The sequence below is a fragment of the Arachis duranensis genome, chromosome 9 (genome assembly GCF_000817695.3).
Source record: "Arachis duranensis cultivar V14167 chromosome 9, aradu.V14167.gnm2.J7QH, whole genome shotgun sequence".
NCBI classification, from domain to species: Eukaryota; Viridiplantae; Streptophyta; class Magnoliopsida; order Fabales; family Fabaceae; genus Arachis; species Arachis duranensis.
Window position 1 is genome coordinate 20,701,948 of NC_029780.3, and position 25,168 is coordinate 20,727,115.

At 37.3% G+C, this 25,168-nt stretch overlaps 2 protein-coding genes across 3 annotated transcripts; both read left to right on the forward strand.

Annotated features, from left to right (window-relative positions):
• The first annotated feature begins 228 nt into the window (after positions 1-228).
• On the forward strand, positions 229-6,766 carry LOC107465088 (phytochrome A-2). The gene is given in 6 exon segments (XM_016084074.3): positions 229-921; positions 1,487-3,552; positions 3,987-4,803; positions 5,220-5,510; positions 6,300-6,322; positions 6,325-6,766. Coding segments are annotated over 5 exon segments (3,294 nt in total). The 5' UTR covers positions 229-921; positions 1,487-1,496; the 3' UTR covers positions 6,432-6,766.
• Positions 6,767-8,691: 1,925 nt separating this feature from the next.
• LOC107465091 (glutamate--tRNA ligase, cytoplasmic) lies at positions 8,692-14,837 on the forward strand. Of its 2 annotated transcripts, none has more exons than XM_016084077.3 (7): positions 8,692-9,031; positions 10,155-10,356; positions 10,875-10,971; positions 11,208-11,361; positions 11,741-12,843; positions 13,000-13,467; positions 14,455-14,837. In XM_016084077.3, the coding sequence occupies exons 2-7, from the start codon at positions 10,217-10,219 to the stop codon at positions 14,665-14,667; spliced, it is 2,175 nt and encodes a 724-aa protein (XP_015939563.1). In that variant the 5' UTR covers positions 8,692-9,031; positions 10,155-10,216; the 3' UTR covers positions 14,668-14,837. The 2 variants fall into 2 exon arrangements, with proteins under 2 accessions (XP_015939563.1, XP_052110020.1); XM_052254060.1 differs by having other exon boundaries at positions 10,173-10,356.
• Positions 14,838-25,168: the final 10,331 nt, after the last annotated feature.

A 25,168-nucleotide genomic window follows, 5' to 3' on the forward strand; every position in this document is an offset into this window, starting at 1 on the left:
TAATTAGTAAACATTAAAGACATCTACAGGGGTATAGTTGACTCGAGTTTTAAAGCTGATTAATTAAGTAAATTACGAAACTTAAAAATAAAGAAGGAAAAAAATGGCAAAAAGGGAAGAAAACGGTGATTAATTAAGGCAGAGGTGAGAGTGTGATTTCAGTATGGCGTTGGTTGGAGTGATGCAAGGTTGAAAGGTGGAGGGCGAGGCGGCGACATGATTCCCAAAAATGGAATGAAGGAAAGGGAAGCAATTGGCAGTAAGCTTAGCTAGTTAAAAAAATAAAACGCAGCTTCCCCATCTTGCGACTCTCATTTTGTTTTGCCCCTTTTTTTAATCGGTATGCGTGATGCGTGATCATCATGTAACTGTCATTATTGTCCACTTTAGCAACCAAACCAAATGCCCACTTGCCCAATTTAGTGTGTCTTTCCCGAATTAAAATAATTAAAATAATAATATATACATGCCAGAATTGAGAATCCCCTTCCAGAGGGAACTTCAACTATTCCATGACCATAATTATCCCCATCTTTTATTATTTTATTCATTCATTCATTCATTTCATTCGACCATATTCACATGGTGTTTCTTTGTTTTTATAGTGCCCAACATTTATTTACTTATTTATAAATTTTATATATAATACAAGTTTGGTGTTATGGGGGTCCCCTCCTCAGTGATGAGCAGTAGTAGCAGCAGTGCTGAGTGCTGAACTTGGAAGTTGGATTTGGATTTGAGGGTTTCAATGTTTGGGGGGGACACACATAAGATTGCCGTTGATCGAGGTTTTCTTTCATGAATAGAGCTTCTTCTTCTTCTTCTTCAACTGCAGCAGGCACTTGCTTATTTTAAAGCCCAGCTTTTTCTTCCAACTTCCTCTCCTCATTGTCAACAACACTACAAGGCTTCTTCTTTCTTGTAAGGTTAGTTACCTTTTCTCTTCTTTTTAGCATGCTTTCTTTTGTTTTTGGGTAGTTAGGTATGTTAGTTATCTATTTGCTGCTGTGGTGGTGGTTGTGTTTTCTTCATTTCCTTTGTTCTATTCATGTATTTTCCTTTTTTTTTTCTTTAATCACACTTAAGTTGTGCATGAAGAAACTGAGATCGTCATTGTTAGTTGTTTTTCTTGAAAATTAAGAGTAAGAATGAGCCATGCGGTTGTGAGTCCATCTGAGTTGAAGTGGGACATTGTTGTTTTCCTTCTTAGGAGAACATCATAATTAAGAGTAATTATATGGATAATGATGTAATAGACAATTTTATTCACGTGAGATTTGAAGAAATTTAACTTGTCCTTGATTGGGTCATTACATTACTTGCTGAATGAAGCCCTTTTTGCCATATTGAAAACATGTTGAAATTTGCTTCCACTCTTCTTGAATTGCTATAATGAGCAGGATTACAAAGATTTGTATCTTTGTACTATGTTCTAATAATAATCCAGTTTAACTTAATTGTGTTATTTCTGTTGTTTCAATTGTAGTTCGGTGAAAATGTCATCCTCAAGGCCTAGCCAATCTTCTAGCAATTCGGGGAGATCAAGACATAGCGCTAGAATTATTGCTCAGACCACTGTAGATGCAAAGCTCCATGCTAGTTTTGAGGAGTCTGGTAGTTCCTTTGACTACTCTAGTTCGGTGCGCGCCTCCGGCTCAGCTGATGGAGAAAATCAACCAAGAACAGATAAAGTAACAACAGCTTACCTCCATCACATACAGAAAGGCAAGATGATTCAACCCTTTGGGTGCTTGCTGGCCTTGGATGAGAAAACATGCAAGGTGATTGCTTACAGTGAGAATGCACCAGAGATGCTGACCATGGCGAGTCATGCTGTTCCCAGTGTTGGTGACCACCCTGCCCTTGGCATTGGCACCGACATAAGAACTATTTTCACTGCTCCAAGTGCTTCGGCATTGCAGAAAGCACTAGGATTTGGAGAAGTTCATCTTCTTAACCCCATCCTAGTTCATTGCAAGACTTCTGGGAAACCCTTCTATGCTATTCTCCATCGTGTTACTGGTAGTTTGATTATTGACTTTGAGCCCGTCAAGCCTTATGAAGTTCCTATGACTGCAGCAGGTGCTCTGCAATCCTACAAGCTTGCTGCGAAAGCAATCACCCGATTGCAGTCTTTGCCTAGTGGGAGCATGGAAAGGCTATGTGATACAATGGTTCAAGAAGTTTTTGAACTCACGGGTTATGACAGGGTGATGGCTTATAAATTTCATGAGGATGATCATGGGGAAGTGATTGCTGAGTTAACAAAGCCAGGACTTGAACCATATCTTGGGTTGCACTATCCGTCCACTGATATTCCCCAGGCTGCACGTTTTTTGTTCTTGAAGAACAAGGTCCGTATGATTGTTGATTGTCATGCAAAACATGTAAAGGTTGTTCAAGATGAGAAGCTGCCATTCGATTTGACTTTGTGTGGTTCAACCTTAAGAGCTCCTCATAGTTGCCATTTGCAATACATGTCAAACATGGATTCAATTGCTTCCCTAGTTATGGCAGTTATAGTCAATGACAGCGATGAAGATGCGGACAACTCTGATGCTGTTCAGCCACAAAAGAGAAAGCGACTCTGGGGCTTAGTTGTTTGTCATAACACTACTCCCAGGTTTGTTCCTTTTCCTCTAAGGTATGCTTGTGAGTTTCTGACACAAGTATTTGCCATCCATGTCAACAGAGAAATAGAGTTAGAATATCAGATTACTGAAAAGAATATCCTTCGCACTCAGACGCTCTTGTGTGATATGCTGATGCGAGATGCACCCCTAGGAATTGTATCACAAAGCCCTAATATAATGGACCTAGTTAAATGTGATGGGGCTTCCCTCTTGTATAAAAACAAGGTATGGAGATTAGGAGTAACACCTACTGAATCTCATATAAGAGAGATAGCTTTGTGGTTGTCTGAGCACCATATGGATTCCACAGGTCTTAGTACAGATAGCTTGTATGATGCCGGGTTCCCAGGGGCTCTGTCTCTTGGTGATGTAGTATGTGGAATGGCAGCGGTTAGAATAACTGAGAAAGACATAGTTTTCTGGTTTCGATCACACACAGCTGCAGAAATCAGATGGGGTGGTGCAAAGCATGACCCTGGTGAAAAGGACGACGGCAGGAGGATGCATCCACGGTCATCTTTCAAGGCTTTCCTTGAAGTTGTTAAGTCAAGGAGCTTACCGTGGAAAGACTACGAGATGGATGCTATTCATTCATTGCAACTAATACTAAGAAATGCATTCAAAGAGATGGATAGTATGGACATAACCACAAATGCAATAAATACAAGGCTGAATGATTTGAGGATTGAAGGGATGCAGGAACTGGAAGCCGTGACAAGTGAGATGGTTAGATTAATTGAAACTGCAACAGTACCTATTCTGGCTGTAGATGTTGATGGGCTGGTTAATGGATGGAATATAAAGATTGCCGAATTGACTGGCCTTTCGGTTGGTGATGCTATAGGGAAGCATCTTCTCACGCTCGTTGAGAACTCTTCAGTTGGTATAGTCAAGAAGATGCTTGAGATGGCATTGAAAGGTATGCCTTTTTTTCCCGCCTTCTGCATCTTTTCCTTATATAATATATTTTTTTAAAAAAAAAAATTTTGGTGAAGATATAAACTCTTCTCTTTTTGTCTTTTACACATAGCATTGTGAACAAAAAGTTTAAAATTAACAATAACGCGTATATATACTTGGGGAAAAAAGAGGAAGCAGTAATGTGAATCTATCACTATTTAGCTATGTGTATATAAAGCCATACGCGAATATGGCACTCATGAAAGAGTTATGGAAAGATAGCTTGCCTTGTTTACAATTTCATTCAATTTTGAGATACACATGATTTGGGAAGGAGCTAGGAGTTGAGTGTTCTTCTGATTCTTGGTTGGAGGAATCAGTTCATTCTCTCTTGCATTCTTGCCTGCCCCTTGTATTCTTAAATTACTGAATTCTTCTGTTAAATGTAATTAGGTGAAGAAGAGAAAAACGTCCAATTTGAGATCAAAACACATGGGTCTAAAGTTGATTGTGGTCCTATTAGATTGGTAGTTAATGCTTGCGCAAGCCGGGATATTCATGATAATGTTGTGGGGGTTTGTTTTGTGGCCCAAGACATCACAGCTCAGAAGACTGTCATGGATAAATTTACCCGAATTGAAGGTGATTACAAGGCAATTGTACAGAATCCCAACCCATTGATCCCCCCAATATTTGGAACTGATGAATTTGGCTGGTGTTGTGAGTGGAATGCAGCTATGACAAAGGTGACCGGATGGAAGAGAGAAGAGGTGATGGATAAAATGCTTTTAGGAGAGGTTTTTGGGACTCAGATGGCTTGTTGTCGTCTTAAGAACCAAGAAGCTTTTGTTAATTTTGGTATTGTACTTAATAAAGCCATGACCGGTTTGGAGACAGCAAAGGTTGCTTTTGGTTTCTTTGCTCGTAGTGGGAAGTATGTAGAATGCCTGCTTTCGGTGAGTAAAAAATTGGACGTCGAAGGTGTAGTTACTGGGGTCTTCTGCTTCTTGCAGCTAGCTAGTCCAGAGCTGCAACAAGCATTGCATGTTCAGCGAATATCTGAACAAACTGCCTTGAAGAGACTGAAAGCTTTAACTTATATGAAGAGGCAGATCAGGAATCCTTTATCCGGGATGATGTTTTCGCGGAAAATGTTGGAGGCCACTGAGTTGGGAGCGGAACAAAAGCAACTCCTACACACCAGTGCTCAGTGCCAGTGCCAGCTTAGCAAAGTTCTTGATGACTCAGATCTTGACAGCATCATTGATGGGTATGTTAGCTATGATTTTTCTTTTGTTTAAATTTTGCGTTATCCTTGGATTCTTTAGTGTTAACAAGATATCAATCAGATTTTATCAAAAAGAAAGAAAAAAATAAATTAGGCCTCCTAGGCTCCTACTTCAGCATAGATGCGCAAATTCGAAACCTCATTGTAGATAAAATTAGAAAGTTAACCTCATTTTTCGCTCTTAAGCCAAAAAAATAAGGGACAAGTAGTAGAGTCCTAACATTTGGTGTCATCTAGTTATAAAAAGTTTTCAGATAACAACGGTTTAATCCAGAAGAAACTTGAGTATGCTTTTAGAATAGGAATTTATGATGCTTGATAAATTAAACTGTCATTATTGGTCTTGGCCTCTTTTGTAACAATTATGTATATCCCTTTCTTCCCATTGTGATCAACAGTTACTTGGATCTTGAGATGGCTGAATTCACTCTGCATGATGTATTGGTTGCTTCCCTTAGTCAAGTAATGACAAAGAGTAACACCAAAGCTATCCGAATAGTCAACGATGTCAAAGAGCAAATTGTGACAGAAACCTTATACGGTGATAGTCTTAGGCTTCAGCAGGCCATAGCTGACTTCTTATTGATTTCCATAAACTTCACACCCAATGGAGGTCAAGTTGTAGTAACAGCCACTCTGACCAAAGAACAAATAGGGCAATCTGTCCATCTTGTTAATTTGGAGCTCAGGTAACTATTCACCCACACACAAGGCATTTGAAACTCCATTATTTTTTATTTTTTTCTTCATAACTACCTAAATCTGCTGTGTCTAATTCTTTATTATTATATATGTAATTTAAATTTTATAATGTCAAGATTAAACCATTTCCCTGTTGTTAAATACATTATTTATGTAAAAACTGAACTGAACAACTAATAAATAGACTTTGATTTTAATGCATCATCACTGAAAATATTTGAGTAAATTACCATTTCTACCCATGAAATTTTAGAACACTGACTAATTTAACCATGACTGAGTGAAATTAGCTTTTACCCACAAAAGATGGTTTCTACGTGATAAAAGTAACATTAAATTTATCCATAGATAGATTTGTCTTCCAAACTTTTAGGGTAGAAATAGTAGTTCCTTATCCTTCATGGATACAAAGTCAGTTTTGTTTATTCATGGGTAGATTTGTCAGCATTCTAAACTTTCATGAGTAAAAATTGTAGTTTGTTTTATTTTGTGAAAACATCGAATCATGTATTACCATGTCACCAAATGTTTTCGCTCAATCATCTACTATAAAGTCTTACAAGTATGTGTTTAAGTGATAATGTTGAGACATTTTGCATAAGTCTGTCTATTTTTGAAACTCACTCCAACAACTTTCACAAATTACTCATCACATGTCCTGTGTAGAGTGGATTCATATCGTCACAGGGGACATGGCGATGAGTTGTTGAAATAACAAAACTGTTTTCACATTGATAGTACATAAAAATAATGCTAAACTTGTGTAATACATGCAGCATAACACATGGTGGTAGTGGGGTGCCATTCTAAAGCTGATGAATGGAGATGTGCGTTATGTAAGGGAAGCAGGCAAATCATCTTTTATCCTATCTGCTGAACTTGCCGCAGCTCATAAGTTGAAAGATTAGTAAGTTTTGGCCAAAAAAGGTTAGTTAATAAGATGTTACAAGATAATGTGCTTTTTGTACATCAGAAAGTGACTGGAATGAGAAATCAGTTGCATTCCTTTGTGCCTCTAGTTTGTTTCTGTAACTTATTGTAACGCATGCTGTAGATATGTATTAATTTCTTTCTCATTCCTTCATCAGTTCTTGCACTAGCGCTAGACACTGTTAACGACATTGATCTTTTAGGTCGGTTGTTGTCACGAATCGCACTTCAGTTTGTTGGTTTGCAAATTTAAGCTCTCTTCGCCATATTGAACTGAAAATCCAGTAATTAGAGATAAACTTATTTATCATGAGATCATGTCATCAGTGTTTCTAAACTTTTATTTTTACTTAGCATACTGATATTTGCCATTTTTCACACTTCAAGGAATCATCTATTTTCTTACAAATATTTATCAATTTGTTAAAGTCATCCATAAACGATTTCAAACCCCCTTTTTTTTTGCACTCTATCATTTGTATTTTGAACAATTTGTGCTATAATTCCTCTCGCCTTACATTTGTCGAAAAATTTTGCTCTTAAAAAAATTGCCAGCGTTTTCCTACAATCAGGAGGCTCAAAATTTCAAATTTTATCTCAGTGGGCATGTCAAATTATCTATTTTACACCAAGTATCATAAATAACTAAATAAAGGCTTGTTTGGGTGAGCTTTTAAAAAAAGATATTTTTTCGAATTATCTTTTTTTAAAAGATTTTATAGAAAAGTAAAAATAATTTTATGTTTGGGTATTTCATGTAAAAAGATCTTTTTATTTATCAATTATGTTTGGGTATAACAATATAAAAGTATTTTTTTGTTTATTTATTATATGAAAAATATATTTTTTTTAAGGAAAAAAGATCTTTTAAAAAAAAATGTAAATTACAGCTTTTCAAAAAAGATGTTTTTTTTTTATTTTTCTAGTACTTATTTTTACTACTAGAAATTTGTCAAACACACTAAAAAATAAAAAAAGATTTTTTTCAATAGAAAAAGATCTTTTTTTATCAAAATAATGACACCCGAATAAGCACTAAGTCTAGTACAATTTGTAATGACTCTTGTTATTCCTAACTATTTTAGTTTACTTTATTCTCCAGATCAAGAAGGAAAACGCAAACAATCTCTTTAAAAAACAAATGATAAGAATCTCTTCATATTCTACGTAGAATCATTTCACCTCTTCAATCCTGCAATGAATCACAAAGTAAACTTGTTACTGTTTATGTATTAATTTTACTTATATTAAATTGTCAGGTTCAATTTCGGTTTAATAACACTAATATTAAAAAATTAGTAAACCACTTCCCGCACACATACAGCAACAGCGGTGGCATCACCGACAGCACTATCTCTCTAAAAAATCTGCAACCATAGTATTATTAGTATACAAATTACAACATTCTTAGAATCTAACTCCAACGGACTAAAATAGGAGACTTAAAACCATAAGAAAAAGCGAACTAATAAAAAACTAAATCCATTAAAAAAAAAAAAAGGCAACTCACGACGAGTATAATGGTGGTCTCGAAATCATGAACGGAGCTCCGACGAAAGAGAAATCAACGGCGAAAGTTTTGGATAGAAAAAGAGAAACAAGTTTTAGAAATGGAAAAGTCTAGGGTAGCAATTTTATTGTATTTTGGTCAATATGTAACCAGCAGAGAAAGGTGAATCATCCGATGAAATTTTATATCAATCTCACACTATTAAATCATCATTGATGGCTACCAATCACAAATGTTGCTGGTCCCTAGCATTACTCTTTAGAAATATGGGAAGACTTGCTCAAAACTTAACCGCAGCAACTGAATCTCAATTAATATACAAATAAACTAAAATTAATTCAATTTTGAATAAGTAGTTAAAAAGATTCTATCATCAACAAAAATACATATAATTTATTTTGGATTCAAATAACTTCAATTAAATTAAAAAATTAAATTAAGAATGAACTAAAATTACTTAAGAAATAAAAAAATTATTCAATACTTATCAGTAGTATTAAGTGAACCTCAATTAATTTATAAAAGAACCGAAATTAAACAAGTTATGAAAAGACTCAATTATCAACAAAAACGCATTAAATTTATTTTTGGATCCAAATAAAACTCAATTAAAAAGAAAAAAGAAAACAACAATAACAACAACAATAATAAAAGAACGATGATAAAGAGAAAATACGCGAATTTGAGGGAAAAAAGGTTTTTAATCCTGCGTCGTTTTGGCTTTCTGAAGAGAAAAAAGTGAAACCTAAAAGCTACCCTCTCCCTCTTCGAGCAGCAGCAGCCCCCATCCCCTACCTCTCTCTCTCAGTTTCACTCAACAAGGAGAGCCTCTGACTCTCACACTCCCAAAAAAGCCACCGCCACCGCCACCGCCGGGCTACTCTGCTTCGTCTCGTGACTCTCGCGTCGGCCCCTGTGCATCTCCTTCCTGGCTCGTCGCCTCCTTTGCGTGATAGCGTCTCGCATCGTCGTCGTCGTCGTCGCGCCCTCTTCCGGTGTGTCTCACCGTCGCTGCTGCATTCCCCTTGACAGACTCTGCTTCGCCGTGCTTGGTCTCCCTCTTCTCAGGTATATTTTTTAATTTTTTTATTTATTCAGTTATTGACTTATTGCCTCATTGCGTTATAATTTGATTAACTGAGGAACTGATTAATGATGTTGATTAACCGAATCTGTCCATTCTGTAAGGGTTTTACAATGTGTGATAAGAAACGTTGAGATGAGAACTAACCAGACCTGTAACTTATCAAACCAATTTCTACTTATCAACCTTACTTTTCTTGTTTTGGAGTCAAGCAATTCTGCTGTGTACTAACAGATTCTTCATTGTTGTTGATTATATTTGGTTGATTGTAATTTTGTTGATTATTCAATAGTGTAATATATTGTTGTTTTATATTATTGTTGTTCTAGATGGCTTCATCAAATACACCATCAAAAACACCATCCTCTCAAATTTTGTTGGCAGATCATTCAAATTTTGTTGATACATTGTAATATATGTAGGTTTAGTGGTTGATTGATGCTTTTGTTTTTCTGATTATTAGTGTTTAGGGTTGATTTGTTGCTGTTTTTATACCATTATGGTGAATTGAGAGGCTGTTTTTATATTGTTGTTTTTATATTGTTATGTGAATTTATATTGTTGGATAGTGGATAAATTTTGTGAATTGAGCTGTTTTGTTTATATTATTTTGGATAGTGGATAGGTTCTGTTAATTTATATTATTCTCCTCATGTTTATTCTATTACATAATCTTTGATAGCTTGGTTTTGTTTGTAAGAGTTTAAACTAGGAAGTATTTGGCACTTATCAGATTTTAAGTTTTTCGTCTAAAGGTTCAAATTTTTGAAACTTTATTGCTTTCTTCTATCCCCTTTATTTGCAGCACACGTCTTTGACAAATAATGATTTGGTAGAATTATTTATTTTTAGAAGTTGAGACGATTGTTGTTAAAATGTTAGTGACAAACTGACAATATGACAATATGTATTTCGAATTTTAAATTTTTGACTATTTTATGTTTTTTTACTTACGTGAGACCAAGTCAACCGGTTCAACCAATGACTTATTGGTTAAACAAGTGACTTACCGGTTAACCAAGTGACCCGGTGACCCAGTAATCTGACCGGTTCGGTTCTGACAACTATGTGAAAAACTAAATTTCATTGGTGTGCCCTAATTTGTAGATACTATTACTAATCCAGCTGTTTGAGGGGACGAGCAGGCAACGCAGTCTTTGCTCCAAAACATGGACATCAAAACCTTTGCTTTCGCCGCTGCTACTCCGCCACTATCGGTCATCGCCGCCGCCAAGCTCGCCGGAATCTCTCCCTCGGTTGACACATCACTCCCTCCTGATTCATCTCCGACATTTCTCTTCTCTAATGGGTATCATATTCCCTTCCTTCTTTTCCGATCTCATTTCTATTTTTTTATATAATAACTCAATTCGTCAGTTTCTTCTCTGTTTTCCCCAATTTTTCCTCTTTTTTTAATATATTCTTAATTTTAAGTTTATGTAGTAATGCATAGTTAAATACTTTGAAGTATATCCAAGAGGCAGTGACACTGTAGTGCCAATATATTTTGCGTTGCATTGAGCTTTATTAAGTTATTGATGACATGCACTGGACTTGTTTCAATCCCTATAAGCATGTTGGATTTTATAATATAGTAATAGGAAGTAATTATTGAGTTGTTATATTTATAATGATTTTATGTTAGTATTTTGTTTTCCGTTAAGTTTTCCTTTTGAAATTGATAATAGAAGTTCTTTCAATTTGGCATTTGTCTATTTTCAAATAGGTGGTACTGGTGGGAAATAAAAAACGTTTTACTATTTTGTTTCTTAAGTATACTACTATCTACTGTCTACTACTTGTTGATGAATGCATTTGGCTTTGCAGGCTGAAATTGCACGGAGCATCCGTTCTTCTGCGTTATGTTGGGCGGGTTGCCAACATTCCCAATTTCTATGGCCAAGATGCTTTCGAGGCTACCCAGGTGAATTTCTTGATGTGATGTCTTTATATCCACATAATGATTCATTTTTTGCTTTTAGAAACTACTTAGTAAATTAATGCTTTAATGAAATGAAAGATTAAAATGATTCCATGACAAATTAATGGTGTTGCTTTAAGATTGAACATTTAAATTATCTTCTAAATAGCTCGTCAGCATCTGCTTGTGGTTGTGAGTTAGTGCCTTTTTTGGTTTGCTTCATTTTCTTTGCTTCACAGATTGATGAATGGCTGGAGTATGTACCTGTCTTCTTATCAGGCCCTACTTTTGAGAATGGATGCAAATATATGGATCAGTTCTTGGAGAAGCGTACACTTTTTGTTGGCCATTCATTATCAATTGCGGATGTAGCAATCTGGTCAAGTCTTGCAGGTAAAGATCATTTAGGAGACCTGATTAACTTGTTTTACTGTTATGTTTCTGTCAAACAAGCTGCATATCGAAGAGAAAATCTGTATATTCATACTGTACTTTATCTTTTCTGGCATGATGTAAGATTTGGTAGGCAACACTGCAACAAAATACGCCACCGTTACTTATAATGTTGACATTGTAGTTTGCACCTAATATGATCTGATACCAATATTCTGTGTAACATGGTTGCTCACTAAGATCACCTTTGTCTTTCCCTTCAACTTGTAATGTTGACTTTGCAACTAATAAGCTCTGCATTCTTTATTCCATGTAGCTTAGTGTTCTATTGATATTATGTATAGTCCACATAAATTCTATGCATGCCATACCTTTGCAGGAACTGGAAAGAGATGGGAAAGTCTAAGGAAGTCAAAAAAGTATCCAAATCTTGCACGATGGTTCAATTCAATTACAGAGGAATATGGTTCTGCAATAAATGAAGTTACAACAAAATATACTGGAAAAAAAAGTGCAGATCCATCAGTGGCCATGCCAGCTGTGGCTGATCAAGTGAAGACTGTGAATGGTGATCTATCTGCTAAAGGAGGAAGCAAATCTTCAGCAGATATAGATCTTCCAGATGCTGAAGTTGGAAAAGTTTGTCTGCGTTTTGCTCCGGAACCCAGTGGCTATCTTCACATTGGACACTCAAAAGCAGCCTTGTTGAACAAATATTTTGCTGAGCGATACCAAGGCAAAGTTATTCTACGGTTTGATGATACGAACCCTGCTAAAGAAAGCAATGAATTTGTGGACAACGTGCTGAAAGATGTTGATACATTGGGTGTCAATTATGAACGCGTGACATATACATCCGATTACTTCCCTGAGTTGCTGAAAACTGCTGAAAATTTAATACGCCAGGGTAAAGCATATGTTGATGACACCCCACGTGAACAGATGCAAAAAGAAAGAATGGATGGTATAGAATCTAAAAACAGAGACAACACCGTGGAGGATAACTTGAAATTGTGGAAGGAAATGATTGCAGGATCTGAGAGAGGCTTACAATGTTGTGTCCGTGGCAAGTTGGATATGCAGGACCCAAACAAATCACTCAGAGATCCTGTGTATTATCGTTGCAATCCGATGCCTCATCACAGAATTGGATCCAAGTATAAGGTTTACCCAACTTATGACTTTGCGTGTCCATATGTTGATGCTATTGAAGGAATTACTCATGCTCTTCGGTCTAGTGAGTACCATGATCGAAATGCTCAATATTACAGGATTCAGGAGGATTTGGGAGTTCGAAAAGTTATAATCTATGAATTCAGTCGATTAAATATGGTCTACACTGTTCTCAGCAAACGAAAACTTCTGTGGTTTGTCCAAAATGGGAGAGTTGATGGATGGGATGACCCGCGATTTCCTACAGTGCAAGGAATTGTTCGCAGAGGTTTGAAAATTGAAGCACTAATACAGTTTATTGTTGAGCAAGTATGTACAGATATTCTTTCATTTATTGTCAAAAGAAAAGACTGGGAATGATATATAATAAAAAAAATTTGCTTCCTTGTTAAATCTTTGTGCGTTCTTCATTTCTTCTTTCACACTCATTCTGAGAATACTCATGAGTATTCCATATTTGTGCAGGGAGCATCAAAAAATCTCAATCTCATGGAATGGGACAAGCTTTGGACAATTAATAAGAAGATTATTGATCCTGTCTGCCCGAGACACACTGCTGTCATTGCAGACAGACGAGTGTTGCTGACCCTCACTGATGGTCCTGAGAAACCATTTGTCCGCATCATACCTAAGCACAAGAAATATGCTGCTGCTGGCGATAAAGCCACAACATTTACTAAAAAGATATGGCTTGACCATGTTGACGCAGCATCCATATCAGCAGGCGAGGAAGTAACCCTAATGGACTGGGGAAATGCCATAGTGAAGGAAATACAGAAAGATCAAGATGGGAATGTCACAGGGTTGATTGGTGTTTTGCATCTTGAAGGGTCTGTGAAGACCACAAAATTGAAACTCACTTGGCTGCCTTTCATAGATGAACTAGTTAACCTGACATTGGTGGACTTTGATTATCTAATTACCAAAAAGAAGGTATGTGCTTTTACACCCTAAAATTGTCAAGGATTCAGGCATGATTATACAGTTACCCTTACTGTTTTCTATGCTGGAGCCCCTTCCATTGCTCTAGCCATAAGCTATGGCAGCTCCAGCTCAAAACCCCACAGGGGCCTGCCAGTTTGGATGATCTATATAAATTCTGTTAAGTGTGACCTATTCAAGTTAAATGGCCGTCTTATTTTAATAATATTATTCTTTGACAAATTGTCAATAATTATGGAGATAAACTTAGACTGGAAAATATCCACTTCCAAATCAATAATTATCGGATAAACTTGCATCATTGCACAAAAATATTGGATAGGGTTAAGAATTAGCAATCCAAGTAGGCCTTTTAATTAGTGTTTGGAATATACATAGAATAAAATATAGCAAACTAAATCATTTCCCACTTCCTCTTCTGAATCAATTGCCGTCGGCCCCCACCTTCCCTATTTGACTTCCACCACCATTCATGACTGCCTGCTAGTACCACTGATCTCATTCTTGTACCAATCTACCCTAACCTTTTTTCTTCAGCAAATTATTTCATATTTGGGTTTAATTACTCTATAGTTTATTGGTCCTTATAGTTTTACCAAATTTGCAATTATTTCTATATTTTTTTTTCTTTTCAATTGGGTTTCTACACTGTTTTTAATTTTGTAATTAGGTTATTTTCGTGTAAAAAACATTAAAATTAACAGAATATTCTTTTCAAAAAATATGTGGTCAAAGATCTAATTAGGTTTTTAGTTATGGGTATTTTCAATTTGTGGTGAAATATTTTGTTAACTCCAACATTTTCTACATTGGTAAACACTTAATTAAAAAATTAAAAGTAGTGTAGGGATCTAATTGAATGGAAAAAAAAGTAATTAAATCTTATTTTTATTGTGTCTTGCTTTTTATCTTGCAAAACTTTGTAATGTCTGCTTTGCTGTGAATTTGTATTATTGACTTTTTTTTCCCTCGATGTAGCTCGAAGAAGGGGAGGATTTCATGGATGTGATTAACCCATGTACCAAAAAGGAGACTCTAGCTTATGGAGACTCCAATATGCGAAACCTTCAGCGGGGAGATATATTGCAGTTGGAGAGGAAAGGCTATTTCAGGTGTGACGCACCCTTCATTAGGGCATCCAAGCCAATTGTGCTATTTGCAATCCCTGATGGTAGGCAGCAGACAAAGTAAACTTTTTGTTCTTTAAAATGTTCTAGAACAACCCACATTCAATAGCTCAGTTGCTAGTAATGGGGGCTTACTAGTTTGTGGAACTACTTCATGTTTACCATCACAAAATTAAAATTGTAATATGAATCAAGCAAACCATTTTAGTGGGTTCTTGACCAGCATTTTGACAAGCCTTTTCTGTCTTTTTCAATTTTTTTTTTGGGAGGTAATGGAATGACCTTTACACAAGGAATCAAGTTTATCTGTGTGAATTTAGGCAAGGAGCCAATATCCACATTTGGACAATATCGTAATTTCAAATTTATCATTAAGACTGGTACCTCCCTTTGTTAGTGGGTGCTGACTCCATGGAGAGTAAATGAATTTCCATTTTGTTTCACCTCCCAAAACAAGCACTAAATAGATAAAAGGGAAAAATTAAACTATGGTCGTTAAAGATTTTTGTATCGGATAAGTATAATGAAAAAAAAAATATGAAATTGACAGGACGGTCATTAACCCTTTAAAATTCAGACATTAGTCCCAAGTAAAATAAAAGGAAAATCTAATCCCCCAATGTTTTGTTTTTTGGTCTTTTTAAATTTTTACAAATGACAAGTTAAATCATATAAACTTTAAAAAATAATGAACTAATTTGTTCTTAACTAACTTCTATCACTAATCATATTCCACATCCCATTTCAAACTTATCAGTTCTATTTTATATTTTATTAAGGACTAACATATCCACTTTTTAAAAACTAAGCAGTGAGTTGTAAGTATCATTTTTACAAAGATGTATTTGTCTATTTGGCCAATCCAGAATTCCTTGTACAGAATCTAAATAGAATATTTGTTTCAAAAGTTGATTGGTTTCTTTTATGCAATATTTTGTCAGTTTAGATTCCATATAATATTCGGATTATAAGCACATAACAGTTAACATATCTTACATACTTGCACTCTGAAGACAAGTCTTGGGTGGGTCTCATAAAAGCAAAACAGTCTAACTATATATCCAAGTATTTTTGTACCCAAGTCTAATTAAGTAGACTCAAACTCAATAAAAATCACTTTTATTACACCAGGTGTACACACACATATTTCAATAACGCTTCTTCGTTTTCGTCTTCGTGTTCTTCCTTTTTCTTCTTCGCATTACTTCTTCTTTGTGTTTGCATTCCTCCTTCTTCTTATTCTTCGCATTCTTCCTTCTTTTTATTTGTGTGTTTTTTCTCAATTATCATTTTTTTATTATTGTTATTGTTGCTGCATTTTTTTCTCCTTTTAATTGAGGTTCATTTGGATTCAAAAATAAATTCAATGCGTTTTTGTTGATGATTGAGTCTTTTTTACTATTTGTTCAAAATTGAACTAATTTCGGTTCATCTGTGAATTAATTGAGGTTCACTTGATGTTGCTGATAAATATTGACTAAATTTTTTATTTCTTAAGTAATTTCGGTTCATTTCTTAGTTTAATTGCGATTCATTTGGATTCAGCAATAAATTCTATGTGTTTTTGTTGATGATTGAGTCTTTTTGACTGCTTGTTCAAAATGAACTAATTTTGGTTCATTTGTGTGTTAATTGAGGTTCAGTTGATGCTGCTGTTAAGTTTTGACCAAATTTTTTATTCCTTAAGTAATTTCGGTTCATTTGTTAGTTTATTTGAGGTTCATTTGGTCCAAAAATGAATTTCATGTATTTGTTTTTTATGATTGAGTTTTTTTGACTGCTTGTTCAAAACTGAACTAATGGAATAGAATGGAATGCCATTGAATAAAGTGATAATGAATAATTTTATTCTTCTTTGCTAAAAAATTTGGTCAACACTTATCAACAGCAGCAAGTGAACCTCAATTAGTACACAAATGAACCGAAATTAATTCAGATTTGAACAAACAGTTAAAAAGACTCAATTATTAACAAAAACATATCGAATTTATTTTTAGATCAAAATGAACCTCAATTAAACTAAGAAATAAACTGAAATTATTTAAAGAATAAAAAATTTGGTCAATACTTATCAGTAGTATCAAGTGAACCTCAATTAACACCCAAATGAACCGAAATTATTTAATGATGACATCAGAGAAAATCAAAACTAATAAAGATGTTAGCAAAATGTTGGTGTTATTGGTGATGACGATAACAAAAAAGGAAAAGAAAAAGAAGAAGATGTAACATTGGGAAGAAGAAGAAGAAGGGGAAGAAGAAGAAGAACATGCGTGTGCGAATTTGGAAGAAGAAGGAGGAGGATGAGGAGGAGAAGAAGAAGAACATACGTGCGTGAATTTAGAAGAAGAAGAAGGCGCGTGATTTGAAAAGTTGTCATAACAACTTGGTTGAACTTGATTAACCCAGTTTAAGTAAACAGCTTAATTAAGTTCTTTTTAAAAAAATAACTTAAATAATAAATGATTATATTAAAAGTAGTTTATAAATAAGTTATTTTATGTTTGAATTTTTACTTCTAAAAGTGCTTATTTTATAGAAATATGGTAAAAAGTAGTAGTATTATGAGAGAAGTCATTTTTTTAACTTCTCTATAAGCTCCTAAATAACTTCTTAGAAAGCTGCAATTTAGTTTTGAAAATTACACCAGACATTAATATTACTACTTTTCAATAAGTCAAAAGATAAAAAAAGATATTTTTAAAGCTTCTCAAATAGACCTAAGTATTTTGCTTGGATATACAACTTTATTAAAAGCAAAATATCTGTGCGAAGGGGAAGTATTTGATGGTTCTTTTCCGGTTTCAGCATCTCATATATAAAAAACCATATGTAAATCTTTTGTTGCCTTAAAGGATGATTTTTCTTGGTTTATCGATCACCAACTCAATCCTTTGGTTTGAGAAGTGGATGCTTGAAGGTCAAATTGCTGAGGAATTGTCTTTTGTGCACATTTTTAATACTAATTTGACCATTAATAATGTAAGAGAGTGAAAATTTTGCTAATATTGTCACTGCTATTCCTCGTAAGATTAGAGAGTTTGAAGAGATATAATCCTGATTTGCAAGTCGGCGAGAGATTGGGTTGGGTTTGGAGTGCATTGCTTCTAATTTCTATTCAGTTAGCAGTGATTATACTTGGCTTTTTAAAAGGAAGGTTGGCTGGGATGAGCTTGACAATTGGCTTTGGATTTGGAGACTATAAGTGCCAAAAAAATTACAAGTTCTTGATTTAATTTTGTCTTCATGATGGGGTTTTTAGTGCTGAGTTTAGGTTTTATGGTAGTTTTACCACGTTTGATATCTATCATAGATGCAAATAAATTTCTGAATCACTTTTTTATTGTCTCAGAAACTGTACTAAAGTAAAAAAATTAGACTTTTTTGGGTATATATTTTTCTTTTCCTACTTGAAGAATGGACTTAAGTGAGATCCCAACTAAAGAAATACTTTTTATTTTATTTAACCTTTTGGTGGATTTAGAGGGATAGAAATAATGATATTTTTAACTCTAATGATGGGTGGGTTGCCAGCAAAGTGGTTATTATGATTATGCACATCTCTTTATCTCTTCCTTCACTCTATTTTTCTTGGGTCCTTCCATCTATAAATTCGATTAAAGTAAATTGTGATATTAGTCAGATTCCTCTTAGTGGATCAATGGATTTTTGTTGTCTTATTTGTAACTCGGATGGTTGTTGGGTAAAAGGTTACTTTGTGAAGTTAGAAAAAACTAGTAATTTTCAGGTTGAACTTTATGTTATTTGGACGAGTTTAATCTTTGCATGGAAATATGATTTTTGCGATGTTCTTTGTGAAACAGATTGTTTGAAGACTTTTCTTATGGCGCATTGAAAGAAGTTTGACGATATTATTCTGAAAAGAAACCTAGTGAAAAAGATTCAAGAAATTTTGAGTTGGAATTGAAAAACTTGTACCATCTTAATCTTCTTATATATAATACGTAACTAGTGGATGTCTAAGCTCTCGACAAGTGGAACAGCTATTTACTCGATACCTGTCCACTAAAATCAGTCTCAAAACAAGATCAATCTATCTATTTTTATAATATTTAAAGATAAGTAGCCAAACAATAACCCCATCCAGATATCTTACCTGTCCTCTTTTCTACTATTTTTTGTTTTTCTCCAATCAACACGTATCCTTATTGCTGTCTCTTTATATATAAATCTCTATATAAAATACTTCACATCCGGTCATATTTCCTCACTAAAAGTTAGTGTGCTTCCCTTTCAAAGTTTCTCCAGCAAAATCTTAGACCCAATGGGAGAAATATATGATTTCTTTGCTGATGTGAATGCGAAAAAGCAAGCATGGAACTTTAAGGCATATATCGTTAGAAAATAGGAAGTTCCTAGCAAGTTTAACCAGAAGGAGATTTTCTCCATTGAAATGGTACTTCAAGATAGCAAGGTATGCTAACTAACTAAAATGGGTTTTCTATTATTAGTTATTCTTTAACGCTACATCTGGAACATTGTTAACAAATACTGTATTTAACATTGTTCATACCCTGGGTCGAGCTGTCCGAGCCGGGATGATCAGTAGCAAAGCGACCGACCTCTTTCGGTCAAGTGGACCGACTTCTTCGTAAAGAACTCGGCCAAATCGACAAGAAAGCCCAAAGAAGGGCCCAACTCAAGGAATACGACCCCGATCCAAAGGCAGCCCAAGCCTATAGAGATAAGGGCGGTTCCATGGAAGATAAGCTGACCTCGACAAAAGATAAGATAAGATAAGATAACTAACTTATCTTATCCAAAGAAGGTCACCTCTCACCATTATAAATACACTGGAGCACCCAGGTATAACTCATACTCTGATTCTACTCACTACATGCTTAATACCCTTACTAACTTAAGCATTGGAGTCCCTTGCAGGTACCCCCCACCCTCCGGGGACGAAGGATCAGCACCATCACCCAGTCCAACAAGTCGGACACAACAGCTCCGATCCGCACAGAAGATCTCGGACGAGATCGACCTACAGTTTCAGGTAACCCTCGGAACATTGGCACCATTGTCGGGGAACCTGGAAGTCATCCCAACACCATGGAGGACGACCATGACAACGACCACGACTTAGGTTTGGAAGATAGAACACCGCACAAGAACATGGATGCTATACTCAAAGATACTCCGGAGCCTAACGGAGACAAAAATTCATCAAACCCAGGAGTAATAGAGGCGCTTCAGGATCGATTAAAGCAACTTGAGAAAGAGGCTCAACATTAACGCGAAAAAGAAGAATATCTACACTGAGAGATCAGGCGACGCCGAGAGTTAGAAGATAAGCTCCTAAAACTCGAAGCCGATCTCAAAACCAAAGCTACTCGATCCACTCCAGAGGACAGCTCTCACAAGGAGCAAGATCCATTCACCAGGGAAATTATGAAGACCAAAATCCCAAAGGACTTCAAACTTCTGGATTTGACCCTATACGACGGCACCTCGGACCCCAACCATCATCTTAGCAATTTCAGAAGTAGAATGTACCTCACTGATGCCTCGGACGCGGTTCGCTGCAAAGCCTTTCCAACAACCCTTACCAAAACAGCCATTAGATGGTTCGACAACCTACCTCCAAAATCCATATCAAGTTTTGACGACCTGGCCAAAAAGTTCCTGGCCAGATTTTCCATACAAAAGGACAAAGCCAAACACGCACCTAGCCTACTAGGAATCAAGCAAGGAGATCGAGAGAGTCTTCGTAATTATATGGAAAGATTCAACAAAACATGCATGGACATACAAAGTCTACCAACAGAAGCTGCCATCATGGGCCTCATAAATGGCCTACGAGAAGGACCATTTAGCCAATCTATATCAAAGAAATACCCAGCATCCCTAGACGAAGTACAAGAATGGGCGCAGAAGTACATCAACATGGAGGAGAATTCTCGACTCGGGGAAGCCTCGAGGTTCAGTTTTGCCTACCGAGACAAAGATAAAGAATCCAAGAAAAAGGAAGATCGCTCCGGGGAGAAAATAAAAAAATATCATAACTACACCCCTCTTAGAGTATCCTTGGTAGATGTTTACAAAGAAGTCTGCCATACGGAAAAAATACCCCTAGCCCGGCCACTCAAAGGCAAAAGGGGAGGGGAAATCGAAACGAATACTATGAGTATCATCGAATCCGAGGACATTCCACCAATGAATTCTTTGACTTGAAAAACATCATAGAGAAATTAGTAAGGGAAGGAAAACTAGATCGGTTCTTGGCCAATCGGGACGAAGAACCAAGAAAAAGAAGAAGGGATGAAGATGTCGGACGGTCTGAACGATCACCCCGCACGCCGGAGAGACACGTCCACGTGATACACGACGGATTTGCTGGAGGAGAAATCTCCAAATCATCTCGCAAGTGACACCTCAAAGAAGTATACCATGTCGAAGGAAAGAATGAGGCACCAGACATCCCAGCAATCACGTTTACCAAAGAAGATGCATCCGGAATCATCCCAGGACACGACGACCCCATGGTCATCACAATCATATTGGCAAACGCTAACCTCCACCGTACATTAATTGACCAAGGAAGCTCTGCCAACATCTTATTCAAAACTGCCTTCAACAAGCTCGGCTTAGAAGAAAAAGAGCTAAAAGCATACCCGAACAGCCTGTTCGGACTTGGGGATACCCCAGTACAGCCACTGGGATAAGTATCGTTACATACAACCTTCGGAAAGGGGAACCAATCCAGAACAATCAAGATAGACTATATCGTGGTCGACGTAAGCTCAGCCTACAATGCCATAATAGGTCGGACAACGTTAAATCAACTCGGCGCAATAGTTTCAACTCCACATCTATGTATGAAATTCCCAACTGCAGAAGGGATATCTACAATAAAAGCAGATCAAAAGATGGTGCGTCGCTGTTATAACGAAAGTCTAAACCTCTGAGGCGAAGGAGGAGAGTTCCACATAATCAAACTCGGCGGAGTTCAGAGACGAGAAGAACTCTGCCCACGACCCGAAGGAGAAATAGAAAGAGTCCAGATCGGAGATACCTCGAATAAAACAACTAATATTGGCACGATTCTGAAAGGAAATGCAAAGGAATCACTAATACGGTTCCTACGAGATAATGTTGATCTCTTCGCATGGAAAGCTGCCGACATGCCAGGCATAGATCCCGAACTAATGAGCCACAAATTGGCAATCTTCCGGGATCCCGGCCGGTACAACAAAGACGAAGAAAACTCGGGCCAGAACGGTCTCAGGCTGTAGAAGAACAAGTACAAGCACTACTAGAGGCAGGGTTCATAAGAGAAGTTAAATACCCACTATGGCTAGCAAATGTCGTCTTGGTGAGAAAGTCAAATGGGAAGTGGCGAATGTGCACCGACTACACCGACCTCAACAAAGCCTGCCCAAAAGACCCTTATCCACTCCCAAGCATCGACGCTCTAGTAGATGCCTCATCGAGATATAAGTATCTCTCATTCGTGGACACATACTCAGGGTACAATCAGATCCCAATGTATCCACCGGATCAAGAAAAAACCTGGTTTCTCTCACCAAAAGCAAATTATTGCTACATCATAATGCCTTTCGGCCTTAAGAACGCGGGAGCCACTTATCAAAGGCTAATGAATAAAGTCTTCTCAGACCACATCAAAAAAATCATGGAGGTCTATGTGGATGACATGTTGATAAAGACACAAAGCGAAGAAACATTACTGACCGACTTGGTTCAAGTGTTCGACACCATACGGAAGCATGGCATGCGACTCAACCCGGCTAAATGCACCTTCGCAGTGGAAGCAGGTAAATTCTTGGGCTTCATGCTCACACAAAGAGGAATCGAGGCAAATCCAGATAAATGCCAGGCCATACTCAACATGAAGAGTCCAACCTGCGTCAAAGAGGTACAACAACTCAATGGAAGATTGGCGGCCTTGTCCAGATTCCTAGCAGGGTCAGCAATAAGATCCCTCCCCTTCCACGCTACCTTAAGGAGGGGAAAGAACTTCGAGTGGACAACGGAATGTGAACAAGCCTTCTGAGACTTCAAAGAATTCTTGGGACAGCCACCTATCCTATCTCGCCCACAAGAGGGAGAACCACTCATATTGTACCTCGCAGTAGGAAGTCGGGCAATAGCCTCAACACTAATTAGAGAAGACCAAGGGGGACAACAACCCGTCTACTTTATTAGTAAAGCACTACAGGGGTCAGAGCTGAACTACCAGAAAATAGAGAAGTTTGCCTACGCTCTGATATTCACATCCCGACGACTTCGCCCATACTTCCAAGTGCATACCATTAAAGTTTGGACCAACCAACCCATAAAAGGGATATTGCAGAAAATAGATCTAGCAGGAAGAATCCTACAGTGGGCAATCGAGTTGTCCGAGTTTGACCTCTAGTACGAGGCGCAGACAGCCATCAAATCACAATACCTAGCCGACTTCATCGCAGAATTCACAGACACCCCGGAGATCCCCATAGAATGGAGTCTATACGTGGACGGTTCCTCAAATAAAGCCGGAAGCGGTGCAGGAGTGATAATCGAAAGCAACCAAGGAACCCAACTTGAGCTTTCCCTCAAATTTGGATTCCCAGCCTCAAACAACTAGGCTGAATACGAAGCATTATTAGCTAGTTTGAAGCTGGCTAGGAAAGTTGGAGCTCAGAAACTCAACATCTACAGTGACTCACAAGTCATTATCTCACAAATAACAGGAAGCTACCAAGCCAAAGATCCTACCATGAAAAAATATTTGGATAAAACCAAAGAACAGCTCGGACAACTCGAGGAATATAGGATCTGCCACATACCCCGCGAGCAAAATGCCCGAGCTGACGCACTCTCAAAGCTAGCCAGCACCAAACCAGGGGGCAACAATAGAAGCCCCATCCAGGAAATACTGCAGAACCCATCAATATCGAAAGAAGAAAAAATCCTAACCATAACAGGTCGGGATCAAGGATGGATGACCCCCATAATTAACTACCTCAAAATAGAAAGCTCTCCCTATAGATGAAAAGGAGGCAAAGAGGTTAAAAAGGGAGGTACAGTACTACACTATCATAAACAACACACTATACAAAAGAGGGATCTCAACACCTTTGTTAAAATACGTACCGACTACCAACACAAAGGAAGTCTTGGAGGAAGTGCACAGCGGCATTTGTGGTAATCATCTCGGAGCGCAAGCTCTTACCAAAAAGGTACTCCGGGCGGGATTCTATTGGCCAACTCTACAAAAGGAAGCTACAGAATTTGTAAAGACATGTCCACCATGTCAGAAGCATGCCAAATTTCACATCGTCCCGCCGGAAAAACTCATTAGCGTGACCTCACCCTGGCCATTTGCAAAATGGGGACTCGATCTTTTCGGACCCTTCCCACAGGGATCGGGACAAGTAAAATTCCTCATAGTAGGGGTAGACTATTTCACGAAATGGATCGAGGCAAAACCCCTAGCCAATGCCACTACTCAAAGAAGCCAGAAATTCCTATATAGGAACATTGTTACAAGATTCGGGGTCCCATACTCTATCACCACAGACAATGGCACCCAATTCACAGATACAGGCTTCAGAAAATTAGTGGCCGACTTAAATATAAAACACCAGTTTACCTCCGTCGAACATCCCCAAGCCAATGGACAAGCCGAAGCGGCCAACAAAGTCATATTGGCCGGGTTGAAGCGGAGGCTGCAAGAAGCAAAGGGGGCTTGGGCCGAGGAACTTCCACAAGTCCTATGGGCGTATCGGACAACCCCCCCATTCCACTACGAATGAATCACCATTCCGACTAGCATATGGAGTGGAGGCAATGATTCCAATAGAGGTCGAGGAAGGATCTCCCCGAGTAGTCCACTACAATGAACAAACCAATTCTCAACTCCAAAGATAAGAGCTCGACCTACTTCTAGAAATCCAAGAAAGAGCTCGGATCAGAGAAGAAGCACTAAAGCGGCGAATGGCTTCCAGGTATAATCAAAAGGTAGTGCCAAGAAATTTCACGGAGAATGATCTCATCTTAATCCGAAATGATATTGGAACAACTCGACCCGGAGAAGGAAAGTTGGCAGCTAACTGGAAAGGACCCTACCGAGTCACAGAAGTACTTGGGAAGGGCTACTACAGAATGTCCAAACTCGAGGGACGAGAACTCCCCAGATCATGGCACGCCTGTAACCTAAGAAGGTATTATAGCTAGGAAAGGTAAAAGATCTCAAGATTCACTCTTTTTCCTGAAAAGGTTTTTTAATGAGGCGTCAAGATTGAGACTTAAGGGTACGAAAAACCCCCGCCTATATATATATATATATTTGCACTTCCTTTAAATAAAATACATTTCAGATATTCTACAAATTCCCAAGACGCATTAATCTGAAGCCTTCATCGTCCAATTATAAAGCAACAGATCGACAGAAAGTGAAGAACAGATTCACTGTATGATCTCGATAGGAATGATCGACCGACAAAGGTGAAAACGCGATTCACCTAAAGATCGATCAAACCGGGACAGAAACCACCATCTACAAATCGACAAAGATGAACACAGAATAATACAAGAAGTTA